General features: G+C 39.4%; 1 protein-coding gene across 1 annotated transcript in view; it reads left to right on the top strand.

Moving 5' to 3' along the window:
* pcp4b (Purkinje cell protein 4b) overlaps nt 1-11,947 on the top strand; it is a 31,328-nt gene extending 19,381 nt beyond the window's left edge. The window contains exons 2-3 of the mRNA XM_046390503.1: nt 1,602-1,653; nt 11,225-11,947. Of these exons, the coding sequence (XP_046246459.1) occupies nt 1,602-1,653; nt 11,225-11,355 (183 nt within the window). The 3' untranslated portion in view covers nt 11,356-11,947. The remainder of the gene's footprint in view (nt 1-1,601; nt 1,654-11,224) is intronic.
* The last annotated feature ends 4,241 nt before the right edge of the window (nt 11,948-16,188 follow it).

Consider the following 16,188-nt stretch of genomic DNA (forward strand, 5'->3'; position numbering starts at 1 on the left):
ATGACTATAATATGGTTCTAAGAATAGCTTTGCGTAATCTGCTCATTGTGATGGGGTGTCACTCCTGCACGCCTCTCAAGCTTAATATTTGCTTTTCACGCCTCTAACAATGTCAGAACCTGCCTGAACCTTGCAGACCTCAGTGCAGAGATAGAAGGTTTTATTTCAAAATGCCATACAGGGGTTTTTATGTGGACTTTTAAATGTATCTATAAGCATTTAAAAATACAAGTGAACTTTTATTTGTCTGTAAGATGGTAGGTATCTCCTTGTGACGTAAAACCCAAAAACTGGAGTTCCCTCGTGTTTTTAAATGCTCTTTGACAAAACTCACATGTCAGAAAAAATGGAGGAGACATGTACATTAACACTTCCACTCTGTGTGTGATTTCTCTGGAGATCAGTCCCTGTTTGCAGTTAGGAAAGTGAGTGTGTTTGGAATACAGAGGTAATATGGTGTGGCAAGTAGATGGCTGTAGGATAATCACAGCTGACATTTAGATAAATGTTGCTGTATTAGTATGTAAAAGTAATGATTATGTTATGGCAGCTAGTGGGGCTTTGTGAGACTTTGTACTGTAGGTGATTTTCTCATTTATATCAATCTGTCTGCACATTTTTTACTCCTCTGTGTGTGATGTGGAGTGAATTTAAATGAGAGTGTGAATGTGATTACAACCATGTGGCCAAGAAGGACTGACACTGTATGAATGTATGAACTTTAATGAATTCTCACAGTTGCTTAGTTTGAGGTGTGTGTTTTTTCTCTCTTGTAAATGGATATTATTGAATGAAACCCTTCATATATGCAGAATGTACAAATACTTTAGAAATGCATAACGCATATTTCATTTGCATATTTTGATGCCAGTGGGGACATGGTTTCATAAATGTTTCACGATGTTTACACTCCATTAAATTACACCCAGATTATATTTATGATTAAAGGAATTTTGTTCATTGTTCATTGACTTTTGCCTTTCAATTGTAAGCTTGTATTTGCAGCTGAAGATCCAGTATTCACTCAAGTCTTAATTAATCAGTTTTATGAAAGCACACATGATGTGTTGATGAGCTGTGGTGTTTGGACCTTTTCCAATTCGCCATCTTCTGCGCAATAAGCACAAGCAAACATAAATACAGTAGGAAGCTGGTCATTTGCTTTGCTTCTAGTTAGTATTTTTCTGTCAGGCATCATTTCACTCCTGGTCATACTGTATATCGTCTTCAGGGGCTTTTTCCTGTCACCGAGCCCTCAGCCTGCAGGGTCTCCTACACCCAGCTCATGTGATCAAAACAAGGCAACCCCACTGGCTAAAATGCTTCAGAGTTGGGGCTTTTGGAGAGCGTGCTATCAGATTAGGTGGCAGCTTAGCCCCCAGTAGATGACAGAACGATCATGAGGACAAGACTTAATTAGTAAAGGGCACTGAGCAGTGGCACATATTCAACTCATTTGGATATGATGACAAGACTGTTGAAAAGCATCTATTGTTGTGCTCTCAAGTCTGGTGGATTAATGTTTGAGGAAAATGTGCTGTGAAAAGAAATGTCCATCTTATTCATGTTTCTTTTTCTGTTTTGATGTTTTTGCATTGCAGAGACAAGGATCCGGAGCTGCTGCTGGCACCAACAAGACATCTGGAGGGCAAGGTGAAAAAAAACAAAAAACCCTTTGACATCACAACATTTATTTTCAGGGGTTTCACTTTTAACTGCATCAGTTTTAATGATAAGTGGGCTGCAGTTTAAAGTACATGTGGTCCCATGTACCTGAGACGAGCTTTAAAAGGCACATCTCACATGACTGACGGTAACAATGTCTGAAGGACGGCTGCCATCAGAGTCCACAAACACACACACATAAAACTTGGCCTCAGGGCTTTCTGTCAGATCTCATCATGATCCAACAAGTCATGTCTCCATGTCATGTCATGGTTTACATGACATGGAGAACATTTAACAAACATTTGAATCAGTTCATTTGTCTTTTTTCATCAGTTTGTGCTAGTCAAGACTGCATGAGCTCCAGAAATGGATCATTTTCTGTAGTTTGTACCTGTAATGACTCACAAAAATAAAGTACAGCACAATGTAGGAATTTTAAGGCTGTGTCCTGTCTGAGAGCAAATGAGCTCTCTGCTAACCACAGTTTGGTGTCACAGAGATTATGTACTATACCACTGTACAGTTTTCTTATAAATCTTTTAACAAAGTTGACAGTTGCTCTCTGCTTTAATGCCCTGACTCAGCTGGGTAAAATAATGGAGACACCAGGAGACAAAAGTAAGATGACCGTCAGCCTCTGTAAATCCAGCTCTCTGATGATTGCCTCCCTGAACAGGGATAGATTGTCTATATCGGTTCTGTCCTGGGGGAAATAAAGTTCAGCTCCGTGCACCAAGTGCATTACAAATCATGTTTATTGTTGAGCTTTCTGTCATTAAACCTATCACAGCAAAGCAAATAAAGGCTTCAACGAGAAAACTAATATCTTCCCTGCTTTCACCTCCTCTAAATCATGGCAGTGATTTGATGTGTTGCTCTGACTCAGCAATAGATCACACTTTGAGATGGATGCAAGAAGAATGAGGCATTTGGATTTAAAAAAAATAGTGTGCCCAGTAATTTTTTTCAATAAATGCATTCAAAACTATTTTAGGTATAGAAGGAAAACCAGATATTTTAGCATAAATTTAACCTTAGAATGATCAAATTTCTGATATGACTGATGTAAAAAGATTTAATTTGGTAATGAGTTTGAAATGATGGGTTGGCTGCCAGACTTTGGCTGCCAACATTTTATATGTCTACATATTCTCTTTAAATGACAGTAATTAAACAGCTATGTTATATTCTTTCTTTGATCTAAGATAAACTACACAAATCACACCAAATAAATTAATTAGCTCAGTCATATCACACAGTTTTCATACTTTTTTTGGTATTTCAGTAATTTTTTGAGGTATGTCTCAGGCTGTGAGGTCCTGGGCCACTGCTGGGACATCACTGAGCATCTGCAGCTGACTGTTGCCAAACTTTGTGCAGTATAAGCAGCACTGTTGGCCCTAGATGTTCAATGGAGGGAATCAGTGAGAAAGAGTTGTCTTTCTTTTTTAAGCAAGACCAGAATAACAGCAACACATAGAAAAACCAAACCTTGAAGGACCAGCTGCATCTTCTTGTCAGATTCTTAATTCATTTTTCAGGTTCACTGTAGTGTGAAAAATGTAGGATTGGTTTGTTTGTTTGTTTGTTGCTCTACATGATTAGAAACAGCAACTGTCCCTATTGTGCTACATGGGTTAAAGTATGTTTGTATTTAAGTATGACTGAGATTCAAAGTGTCATACAGCTAGTGATGCATGTGTCACAACAGTTAGTACAAAACAGTATGCAACCTTGAACACATTCCCACAGATCCTCAGGGAATTGCAGAAAACTCACAAACTCTCAGTCTGAAAAGGTCAAAGAAGAAGAAGCAGAAGTTGCTGTTGTAACGCTGAAATTCTAAGAGTACAAAAATGTAATAAAGAAGCGACTAAATTTAGAAGTTGCCTTATACAAAATAATGAAAGAAATCTCAAATGATAATGTTAGATTTTTTTAAATATCGTAAGCAGTCCACCTCAAAGAGAAACAAATGATCAATCGACATTCACAATCAATTTATTATGCATTCTGAGGCAACAGCTTGAAAATAACAACGTGTAAAATACCATATTATGTGTGACTGAAGGAAAGGGTGCCTGATTCACTTCAGAAGTGTGCTTGTAGCCTACAGTGTGTAAGGTTATTGAACAGCAGCCGAGGCCACTGTTTGGATTGAGTTTTCCAATATTGTGTCCATATCGATGCTATTGTTAAAAATATATCAAAAACTCACCACTCACAGTTTCAAAGAACTGCAATCCACCTGGTATTGTTGAAAAGTTATTGTCCAACATGCCCAGCGGTTCTTCTGTCCTGTTTCTCAATTTACCATAATTCAGTTTACTTGACAGGAGTCGGAGGCGAACGATAAACATCTGCTGCTGCTTTGTGCTTCTTCTGCACTGACTCAAGGGTTGAAGTGGCAGGCAGAGTTGTGGACATTGGAGATGTAAAATTATTATGACTGAAGTTCAGTTTTGGCTTAACTGTATTTTACTTTCATGACATATTTGCAGAAGTGTGCAGATTGTCACAGTATTGATAGCTATAGTTTAGTGCAGCTAGAGTAATGTCTTAAACAGTGCAGCACTGAAACATTTCTGTTGGTTGGAATATACACTGTATTCCTCCCGTTCTACTGTATGTTTGCCCTCTTTATTGTACCTAATGTCTGAGAGTGAATAATGAATGAAACGGGGGATACAGAAAGTGACTTAAAGTGGGAGCATAAAGTTGGAGAGAACGATGGCCCCTTCTGACGCTCTTGACTGAAGGAAGCTTTACAGCAGGCAACAGCCTCTGACCCTGGTTGAAAAATATAATCACTCCATTAAACAGAGTCACCGTTCAGCAACATTATTCACCAACAGCAATTAATGGGATCCAGATTACCTCAAGCAGTTGGCTGAATTAAAACGCTGTGTTGCAGGAGACTAATTTTTCACTGCCTGTAGGATTCAGGTCTACCTTTCTGTTCACTTAATGAAAAGAGAAAGTAAGGGAAGGCACACAGTCTGCAGTACACACATACACACACACACACAACACTCCTTTGTTGTCTGACCTTGACAATTAATTTGATGCTGGAAAAACTGCTTTCCCAGCGTGTCTGAAGATTGCCTCTCATTGTAGAGAGAGCGAGCTCTCAGAGTGGGTGAGGAGGGAGCAACGCTGCCATTGACTCTCACCCACTCTGCATACCACCAGCACACAGTAGTCTTTAGAGACAACCTTTCACAGGCTCAAGGACAGCCACAGAGATATGAATTATTATTCACAGGAACTCATTTTGAACTGGGTAGGTACAAGTACATGAAACTGTGATGCATCTCAGCAATGCAGCAAAAGCTCTTCACCTGATAACTGTGAAGCTGTTTATTGTGAAGATAACGGCACAAGAATGAATGTTTGGCACATGGTCACACCTGAATCAGACTTTATCCACTTTGCTGCCTCATGCTGTTTACTTTGAGACACAGAATACAAACTGTACTGAGCGCTGTACGCTCAGTGTGGATTTAATCATGTTTTGACTGAGCGCCGCCTGGTTTACCAATCTGTTCTTATTTTAATTTACTGTTGGTACCACCTCAACACTTCCTGTGTGTACCTATTATCTTGATAAATTAAGTATAATGTACTTTTTCGTTACCCTGATACAATCAGTACAACAACACAGAGGTGTCACACTCCCCACTCTGCTGCCATTTATTTTCTGCAACAGCAGGGTTGTTTTCATTCACTAATTATCAATTTTTCTATATTTTGACACCTGTTAAGCAAATATCTTGCAGCTCTACTCAAACTATTCCTGCACAGAGTGTCACAAAAGTGTCCCAGCAACTCAAAGGTTATAATCCCTCCTATTATGTGAAGGGTTTTTATTTGACAAATCTGCAAGTGTTAAGTGTTATTGGCAGCAACTTCACAGGACATAAGCAGCTGTGAATGTGAATGAACAGATGTGAGTTGAAACAGCCTCTGTGTAAAAATGGAAACCCATAGAATCATTTTGCTATTGTTTTGACAGGCTTAGAAATGCAGGAAGAGATACAGGAAAACTCATTTTATGGTGAATCTACCATGTGAGCTGTCAGAGTGATTCTCCTCAGTGCTATTTTCTCTTGTTTTAAACTATGCCATTATTTGAACACCAGCTTTAATTACAGAATGATTAATTTTGAGTAGCTTTTGCAGTGCATCATACAGTAACGCAGCTTGTGTATGTAAAATCATAACCTGCAAACCAACAAGTAACTAAAGCTTTCAGTAGTTAAGTACAATATTTCCCTCTTACGTTTACCTCAATATGTGTACTTTCACATACACTTTGCCCTTATAAAAGCCTTTTAGTCATCTTCTGTGACATTGGTCAATGTGGTTGGAGTCCAGATGTCGTGTATTTGGGCCATATGCTCCCTATGTTTGCTGACCTCATGAGTCCCAATCCAACACAACCTGTCCCTGTCACTGCAATGGCTGGGACAGCTTGGCCTTACTTTACATCATACTGTATAAACTGACCACACTGACAGAAACATTGTAGGTTAACACTCGGTAATCATTTGGTACGATGCTATCATATTTGAAATAATCATCTGCTTATTCATGCGGGACATCACAGATGGAAACTGCTCCATTTCTTAATGTAAGCTCATGGAGTATTATGGAGTAGAATAATGTGGAAACTGCTACGCCAACAGCACCTCCCCCCTCGTTTCATACGGGCACAGGGGTAATTTCAAATTGGCTCACCTTAGAGATCAAAGTCATCCTTTTATAATTAGCCTGCGACAAGCTCTCAAAGTGAAGATGACCCATTTTCTATGCACTTTTTAATTAGCTTTACTGTACTCAATTATGGCCATAATGAATTTTTCTTATTCTGTCAGATATTGTGAGTAAATCCACACCATACTGCTGTTTCAGAAGCATTCAGTGCTAGAAGGAGCTGCTGAAACCACACGTTCCCTCTGCAGGTCTTTGAACATCCCACATTTTCTTTTCTTTTTTTTTTTGCAAATGTGTGACTGCATTCAAGTAAGTTACATAGATGTTTCCTCCCCCAAGCAGAATTAAAGTTGACACACACTGAAAAAGCGAGCCCCCAGCAGACATCAATACAGACCCAACCCTTCATGTGTATTTGTGTATTGATCGCTGTGGTCTCTCTCACGCTTTGCTGCCCCTCTGGTGTTTCAGGGCCTTCAGGGTTGTTTTTCTTGACTTTCACACACTGACTTATATCCATACACACACAAACTCTGTGATGCGGAAAAACCTCTGGTCAGTCTTCACTTTGATGAATAAAAGGAAAAAAAAAATCGCTCACTTTAAAGTTGTCCTGACTTGGATATAAACATTTCTTACAACACATATCTGAACATCTCTGTACAGCTTGAATAGATGGACATAGCTGGATATGAAAAGAACAAAATGCACAGTATGTCCCATGTTGTAGAGAATCTCGTATCATCACTTCACCAGACAGGAGACAGACAATGTGTGTGTTACACAGGAACACCAAAAAGATTGACATCTTATCATTACTTCCAGTTGGGAGCCTCTCAACATAAAATATGCTGAGGGCGACAGGCACTGAGGCTTCTCAGGTCAACTGCATGTCAACTACATAAAGTCTTATAAGACATAGATTCCGACATTCCTTCCACACACACAGGCAGACATACAGCGAACACATGAAAAATCCCTTAGGAAGGTATCTTTAATGATATTAAGGTTAGTAAAGTAACACATCATCATCACGTCCAAGCAGCAGCAACCACCAAATGTTGATTTTGCTCACCATCCAGTGTGGGTAGGTGGTTTGATTTATAAACCATATGATTCTTACAGCACTCCAGGCAGCATTTCACCCTTTGGAGCACTTTCCCTTTTTGCAGGTAACAAATGTTAGGGAGCTGTGGGTCTCTCACTGAGCATTCAGGTGTTTCTTTGTCACACCTGGCATTCAGACATTGAAATCTGCGATAATAGTACCTTTCTGAAAGAAAAGAAATGCCCAGAGCATAGAGCAAAAAAATATTACCTGCTTGAAGAAAGTTTTCTTCCTTTTCTTTCTTTCTTTTTCTTTTTTTTTCAGAAGCCCAAAACACAAGGCTAACTGCAAATGCAAAATTTTACTTACAAATGTATCACTCACTTCAGCATTATAAGCTCAAGCAGATCAAACACTGTGTAAAACACTGAGTTTTGCTTTACTGTCCACGATCTGTCTCTCTTGTCTCAAAGTCTCAAAGTTCTCTGCTTCCACAAATCCCTCTCATGGCTCAACTGGTTTTAAGCAGTGAAATCAATAAGTTTTAACTGGGTTTCAGAACAGCTTTTAAAAGACATTTTGAAAGACAACCACCCAAGGATGGTCTTATAATGTCACATAAGAGCCCATTCTGTTTAAAAAAGTTGGCAACATGCAGTAAAACCATGTCTTATAAAAGTAAATCTATTGGAGGAGACTGCAGGCTTCTGTTTCAGCAAATAAATATATAAATTTTTTCTCCTCCCTGCTGAAAGCACAGCCAAGATGATCCAAAATGGCACTCTGACAGCAGATATTACAGTCCCATTAGATGCAGACAGGGACAGTGAAAGTCCTGCCAGAGGTAATAGGTTTGATAATCAGTTGTGTGTGCTGAGGAGGAGATGAATCCCCAAAACGAGGAGAATGATCCCTCACTGTCACATTCGTCCACCGTCTCCTATCTTATAAAAATTGGTAAAAATCTGGCCTCAGGACTTTAAGCCTTCTCAGGATGATGGTGTGGTTTAGCTAGACTTAGTGTTTTTTAAAACATGGACAGCACATATTTAATTGAAATTGCTGACATTGTATGATACACAATACAGAGCAAATGCTGCTTTTCAGTGATCACTTCAATGAATGAAAACTAGTTGAATGCCAAAGTAACAGGTCACCGACTGTTGCATTTGCAGATCGAAAGACTTAGAGTGCATTAGGAAACTACGAATATTTTAAAAATCTTGACACAATCTTGACACAAGTTTCTGTGACTAAAATGAAGAGAAAATGTTCTCTGTTGTTACAATATTCATTCCAGTTCTTGAAGGCAGCACCAGATCACATCCTGGCTGTGCTTCCACTCTGACAATCTAGACACTTTTCAGAAAAATGTCACCAGCTTGTTGTACAAAGATTATGAACACGTCTAGTGTTGACACGGCAGAAGGCACAGCTCAATAACTAATGCTGCTGGGATGAAAACAGCAGGCATTAGAGCACTGGAAAATTCAATATCAATTAATGCAGGATTCGAAGCTCGGCTTGACACAGCAGTTAGTGTCTCCTCCTTGAACGGCAAGACAGAGGTACTCAAGCTCAGCCCCAAGGGAACCCAGGGATTAGCTGCTAAGTCAATACATGAGTCGCTTCTCTGCTTTTCTGCCTTCGGTACTCCTCTCTCCCCTTCTCTCTCCCTCTCTTTTTCTCTCTATCTATCTATCTGTCTCTTGCGTGCTTCTCTGCACTTACCTTTTTGCTCATTAAATTCATGCAGATCAATTCTTTGCATGAGTGTTGCAAGGCAGAGAAATGGAATAACCCCAGTTTTATAGAGAAAGAAGTAGTTACTCTGAAAAATGAAAAGGATAAAACAGCTGGTCATGATTAGGTTTCATTCTCACTGCAGACTGATAAATGGTTAAGCGACCACTTTTGTTGTCCAGTCCGTTGTAATTATCCTGTATAATGCCACAGACACAAAGTAGAGCTGGGATCACAGCCTTCGCTGGACCACCGAGACACGTCTCCTGACTGTTATTCTTGGTGACATAAGCTGTCACAGACAGATGAAAGAACCGCAGTGAAACTTCCTTGGATAAATGTTAGCTAGCTGTAACCTCTTGAAGTCCTGAATATCCCTGCTTCATTATAGCCTGCAGCTCTGTTGCTCTCCTTTCAGCAACATGTTCCTGTGCTTCTGTGAACTAACAGCATGTGACAGATTTTAAATCAATAAGCTTTGCTGGATCATTTAGTCTGTTTTTAATCTCTGTTCTCTGTTTTTTTTTTTTTTTTTTGTTATCTACAACCCATTTAGTGTTCATTGATGTGTATGCAAACATCCTACAAGTCTACAAAATCATTGTTCTTAGCGTTATGGTTCTTACTTCAAACAAAGCATTATTTTGCTTGTATGAACCTGCAATAGAGAACTCATGCATGAATGATGATAATGATAATGCTTCAGTTATTTAATTAAGACTTTATGGCATAAAACAAGCAACATGTATGTGACATAATCACATGTGACACGCATGAATATATGTGAATACAAGTTTTGCATGTTTGACATAAAAGCAGTTATATACTACACATTATATATTTCCTGCTTTTCAGACAGTATATCCAGGTACAGAGATCTGTGTCCGTCAGTTCATGGCTAAAAGTCCTTTCCTAATAGATTCACTAGTCTTTTGTATTTTTACTTTTAAATTCTCTGATCGGGAGATAAAAACACTAATTCTTCTTAATGCTTGCTCAAACCAGCTTGTATCAGTTCTTACTGGGATTACAGCTGTGTCCTCTTGGTCAGGGTGCTCCAGAGAAGATTAAGAACTGGAGATCAATTCATGGTTTGGCCTTTGACCTGGGAAACAACTGCTCAGGCTCTCCCCAACTCTGTTCACTATTATAATGAGGGGAGGAGTTTATGAGGAACACTGGTGCACATTTACTGTCTACCACTATATTACATTACTGTTTCTCAAACTGACAAATGAAAAGCACCTGGTTTACTGTGACAATATTGATCTTGAGATAGATTAGTTTTTTGAGAGTACCAGCAAATGAGTGCAGTGTATGGCTACAACACCTCCAGTGCCTTACAGCTATGCTGCATTTTGGTCATTAAATTCCCCTTTTACTTCAGCAGCTTCTGATTCTCACCCTCTTTCATTTTGGCTCTTGAAATGATGTCATCAGCTGTCTAGTAAGCTAATGTTTGCTCCATGAATTAGCTGAAAATATCGTCTCTGCCTGACTTCTTAATCTTCTCAGCTGACTTGTTTCAAACAAAAATCCAGTAAAGGTGCTGTAAATATGCAGTTTATGGCTACATACATGATATTGCGCTAAATGACGTGAGTTTAAAGCTGTATTTCAGAGAAACTTTTATCCACATGAGCTGATGATCCAGTTCATAGGACATAATGAAGCAGCATTGTTCTTGTTTTCATTTTTAATGCTGCAAAAAAGGGTGCTATATGCCAAACATCATTTGGTATATAGTAACATCCATGACTGAAATATTACTCAGTGATGTGTAATCTTTCCAAAGATGGGTAACAGCAGAGAGTTAGCTGGACATGCTAACAATTGCATCTTACATTGTACACTTTGCTATTGTGTTTTAGGAAAGGCTCAAAGACACCCTCTGAACTCTTTATATCTATATATACATATGTGTGTGTTTCGCACCGCGCCTAATCATGGCTATGATTGAACAATATTGTCCAAGTTTTTGGCCATGTGACTCACACCAATCTTTCTACATCGCTCTGCTTCACACCCTTCATTTGTTTTTCCTTCCAGATGCGTCCAAGACAGACGTCCCGGAGGACTTCGACATCGACATGGAAGATCCGGAGACTGAAAAGGCGGCTGTCGCCATCCAGTCCCAGTTCAGGAAGTTCCAGAAGAAGAAGCGTGATGAGAAGTCCTAGTGAGCCCCACGCTGCTCTGCCACTGTGTGTGGAGACGGCAGGTGGAAGCGACAGCACAGTGACGATGGTGTGACATTTGCATGTAAACAAATTCATACCTGTTGGAACTACAGGGGTTGTGATGGGGTTGAGGGCGGAGGGAATGCAATAGCCTGACGATCTTATGACATGTCTGTGAATTTTCATTATCCTATTAGTATAATTATTATTATTTATTATTTGACTGCTGTATCAATAGTCAATAGAAAGGGTTATAAACATCTGGTTTCTGCCCTCTTCCATATGTCATGTCAAGTCTAGCTGGTGTTTGTGTTAGAATATGTTTTTGTATTTACCTTAGCCTCATACTCAGTTCTGCTCCACCCCTCTCTGCACTGCTAAGGATGACATTTCCCAAAAAAACACCTGTATTTGTGTGAGTAGATGGAGCAAAAGCCGATGTTAGAGAGAAGGTAGTTTTTAGGAAACCTAGCCTGGAGCTTTCCATCCTGAACAGAATATTTCACCCAGAGGCATTTTTTCTTACCTGCATGGTAATGTCAAGCTGTGTATCAATGTACATTGAATAAATAAAGACTCTGTGTGGAACTTGTGTACAGTGCATGTAAATGTCAAAAATGCCTTGAGCTACATATCAAAAGTGGCTGCTGAAGTGCTGCACTATGTCTAATACATTGCATTAATATATGCTGTGCAGGGATAGCAGAGGGACTTACAATATATTCTGATGACAAACCATAAATAGAAAGCTCTTCAGAATGAGCTCAGCTGAATCTATTCCCCTCACAGCTTGATGACCTTCTCTGGGTAGAGCCATAAGCTAACTGGCTCTGTGATTCCCACTGAGCTGTTCTCAGCTTTAGGCAATTTAAAAACACACACCTGCATAAATACCATATAGTTTGTGATTGTAGGTTGATATTTTGTTGTGGGAGGTTATTTTTGCATTTCTTTCTAGTTTCTGACAGAAGTTTGAGAAAAAAATAAATAAATTTGCGGGAACGTTGGCATCTTGATTCTTGTCTTAGATGCCCAGCTACTGCTCCATACTTTGTTTGACTTTCCTTCTGCTCCGTGTAAATAACCAGGCTGCCAAGATTTTGGTGGTGAGGCAGCTGTCACAAACAAGCCTTACTCCTTTTAAAATGGATCACAGAATAGCACAAAGCTCCCATCATTATACAGCATACTGCTCAGGCACATGATGTAGTCTCCCTCATTAGTTTGCATAAGGAAAACTGTGAGAGCACACAAATACTGGTAAAAAAAACACTGTCTGTACTACAGTGTAAGACTTCAAGGGAATAGAATGGGACATTATATTTTATGCCATATACAAACACAGCATTTGCTAGCTCCTTAGTGAGAAATCTGCCTATATCTTATGTGCTACTTTACCAGCATGGCTCTGTGAATGGCAGTGTCTGTCCACCACGTCCTCCAGTCCACCACGTTTGTCCAGCTTCAAATGCCTCATCAACTATTGGATGGATTTCTGTGACCCTGTTCCAATGAACTCTTTGAATCTAGAAAAAGTTGTCTTACAATTAACATGACACTGAACAGCATTGAGCAGGTCAGAACTTTAAACCATCAAAGGTTAGGAGGAACAAGAGCACAAGGGTGGCTCACTGGACTATATTCTATCGTGTGATGACCTTTGCACCCCAGGGAATTGATCGTCACAGCAGATCAGCTTTGTAAGCCTGAGAGGATTAAATTGTCATGACAAGTACGCCTGATTCCTTGATACACACATCCAGATGCTTTACAGTGTGAAACAGTCAAAGTTTAAATTTTCATTATGTTTTGATATAGTCCAACCCCCACCAAAAAAACAAAAACAAAAACAAAAAAACCCAAAACAAAACAGTAACAGTAAAAACTGTAAAAACTCTCAGTGACACTACTGTACAATCTTTACGTTTGAATTTCCTGCAAACAAATAAATACAAAGCAGGTTTGGTGCCATCGTCTCCCTGCTTCCCTTAAAGGCGACGACTGTGCAGTGACCTTTAGAGTCCCAGTGAAGGTCACTGCCTTGTGGAAATAAAAGTCTCACTGCAGTTCCTTGTTTGTTTGCCTGCATGTTTCATTTTCCACCCAGATGACTACTAAAAACCATCTTTCCAAGTCATCCAAAGGCCCACAGAGAATAGCAACCCATCCTGGGCTCTGCCAGTCTCTTCTTTGTGTTTGTGTGAGTATATGGTAATGGTATTTAAATGACAATATTAACATATGGAGATTTTCTTCTGATCTTTCAAGATGACAAGCCTCTCTCCTCTCCTCTCCTCTCAGATTGGGAGGTTGTCAATGAACTGTGTCATCACTTGTGGGTGCTCACTTGGTCCCTGGAGTATGTCTGGCAGGTGTACTTCCCTCACCTCGAAATTGGAGATAGATTATAGCACCACAGTCTCCAGACAGAGTTGTACTATTTTGAGTGTGGTTTAAAAGTCATCTGAGGCACCTTACAGTGTACTTAAGACACAACAGCTTTAGACAACAGAATAAATACAGCCTGGATATGCTGTATACCACAGGCAGATATCAACCATTCTTTAGATAATGGATTGAGAATGAAGAATGAAAATGTATTATGGTGAAAAATTTCCACATGCAATGAGAATGAAACTACAAAAGTCACTGCGTGCCTCTGCTATGCCTGTAGGATATCAGTCCTGCAGACAGCAGAATGATAAGCGGTGGGTGGGGCATTTCTGTTGACTGTCACGGTCAGTTAAAGCAACATATAGGATGTGAAGGCGGTATCGTCCTTCAGATTATCATTGCCTTACTCCACCACTGCTTAGAAGGCAAAGATGAATTCAGTGTTAATAGTACTGTTTTCTTTGCTTCTATGTGGACAGCTACAGAAATCCATTTCACACATGTGGTTACTGATGATAATTAATCATCCGTGTTCTTATGAGAACTGACATTTTCGTGACTGGTTCACACACTGCTGCCCAAATCCACTGGCGCATGCATTTGAATATATTTCCTTGAAAATAAAAAACAAATCCGCTCATATTGGTTCCTGTCATGTATACACATGTTTTACATTATGAGCATCTCATGCATTCTTCTCTGTGTCGGTCAATCAAGGCTATTTTGAGCACCACTGTAGAGTCCCTGCAGACGAGGAGATGGATGATTCCCGTATAGTTTCAGTCATTAAATGTACATTAGACATTAGTAGCCAGTCACACTAACAGCAACATGAATTTGACCTAATCAACAAGTGAATGTGCCTGTGAGTTGGGCGTGAGGAATTTCTGTGTGCACAAATGATGCCTTTACTGGAATTAGACAAAAGACTTTCACTTTCACAAAGTTTTCAAAAACTGAGTTAATCTGTGCATCTCATCACAAAATCTCATATCAAACTTCTCCTCTCTGCTGGACACATGCATTCTTTTGTCTCTAAAGTTGACTTTGTTTATGGTTGCACAATAAAGGTTTTAAACATTATTATTTTACCCAAAGAATCCTGCAGTGAGAAGAAAAAAAAAACAACAAGTGTTGATACATAAACAACAACAACATAAAATGAAACTTATTTCTCATATTGCAGAGCAAAACAAAAAAAAAAAAAAGAGAAAAAAAAAGCTTCCTGTCAATGTAAAAGCTGATTAAACTTCATATTAGCATCCTTGTTGTTGAGGAGTTGGTTTTAATGTTCTTGCGTGAAACACCACTTGCATGCCAATCTTGAAGTCTACAGATCTTAGTCACTTAAGGCAAGCTGTCAGTTTTAATGATGTAAAGCACAACACAGCAAGTTCTAATTTAGATAAAAAGTTCCTCTCAGTTTCTCCTGAGCGTAGGGTACACTGAGGCGATCACACACTATCTGGACTGTGGTGATGATTATAATAATTCTGGTAGTTTTTGAGCAGGTTCTGATTTTCACAATTGTCACCATTCTGACTGTGATCAAACAGTTTGGATAGTTTGGTTATCCAGTTCAGTTAGCAGCAACACCTTATTCAGTGTCTGTTAACTTAATATATAAAATGTTTAAATTTATTTGATAAAGTTTTAGGAGTCTTCTTACACCAATATTTTTGTTTTACCGGACTTGTCCACAGTGATGGTGGCGAGTGGTGAGTACCATACTCGTTTTCACATTTTCTGTCTGTCGTTTGTCATCTGACAGCTGACTCTGGAGTTGTGGCTATCAGTCATGGCTGTGCTGTATTTGGTCTGCATTTCCCAAACTTGAGCTGGTCTACTGACAGTAGCAGTATGACAAAGCACAGTTATCAGCCTGTCAAGAGTGATGTTGTCTAAGTATTGGCATGATTATGACTTATCTGTTGTATTACATTTAACAGTCAAAAGGGACCTGCCCATTCTAAATATTTTATCAACTGCAAGACATTTGCAGCACAGTTATAGTTATAATTTATAGAGGCTTGAATATATCAAGTTCTGTTCATCACTTTCACCAGTAAGAGTCCATCCATCCATTTTCTATACTGCTTATCCGTCAGGGTCGCGGGGGAGCTGGAGCCTATCCCCGCTGACTACGGGCGAGAGGCGGGGTTCACCCTGGACTGGTCGCCAGTCAGTCGCAGGGGACAACCAAAGACAGAGAACCACACATGCCAAATGATTAATATATCAATATGATACTGTATATAGAAAGATTACTAGGCTGGAATAATCTTGGTGAAATCTGAGCACAACGGCAGTTGTTGATACTTTTACATATTGCCTGAGTGAGTAATAATAATCTTATGAATGGCTCATGACATTTTAATCTGAAAGGATCTCTTGGGCTGTAGGGCAAAGGTAACGTTCAGAGGCAGCTGATGACCAATG

Source organism: Scatophagus argus, chromosome 5 (assembly GCF_020382885.2).
Source record: "Scatophagus argus isolate fScaArg1 chromosome 5, fScaArg1.pri, whole genome shotgun sequence".
NCBI classification, from domain to species: domain Eukaryota; kingdom Metazoa; phylum Chordata; class Actinopteri; family Scatophagidae; genus Scatophagus; species Scatophagus argus.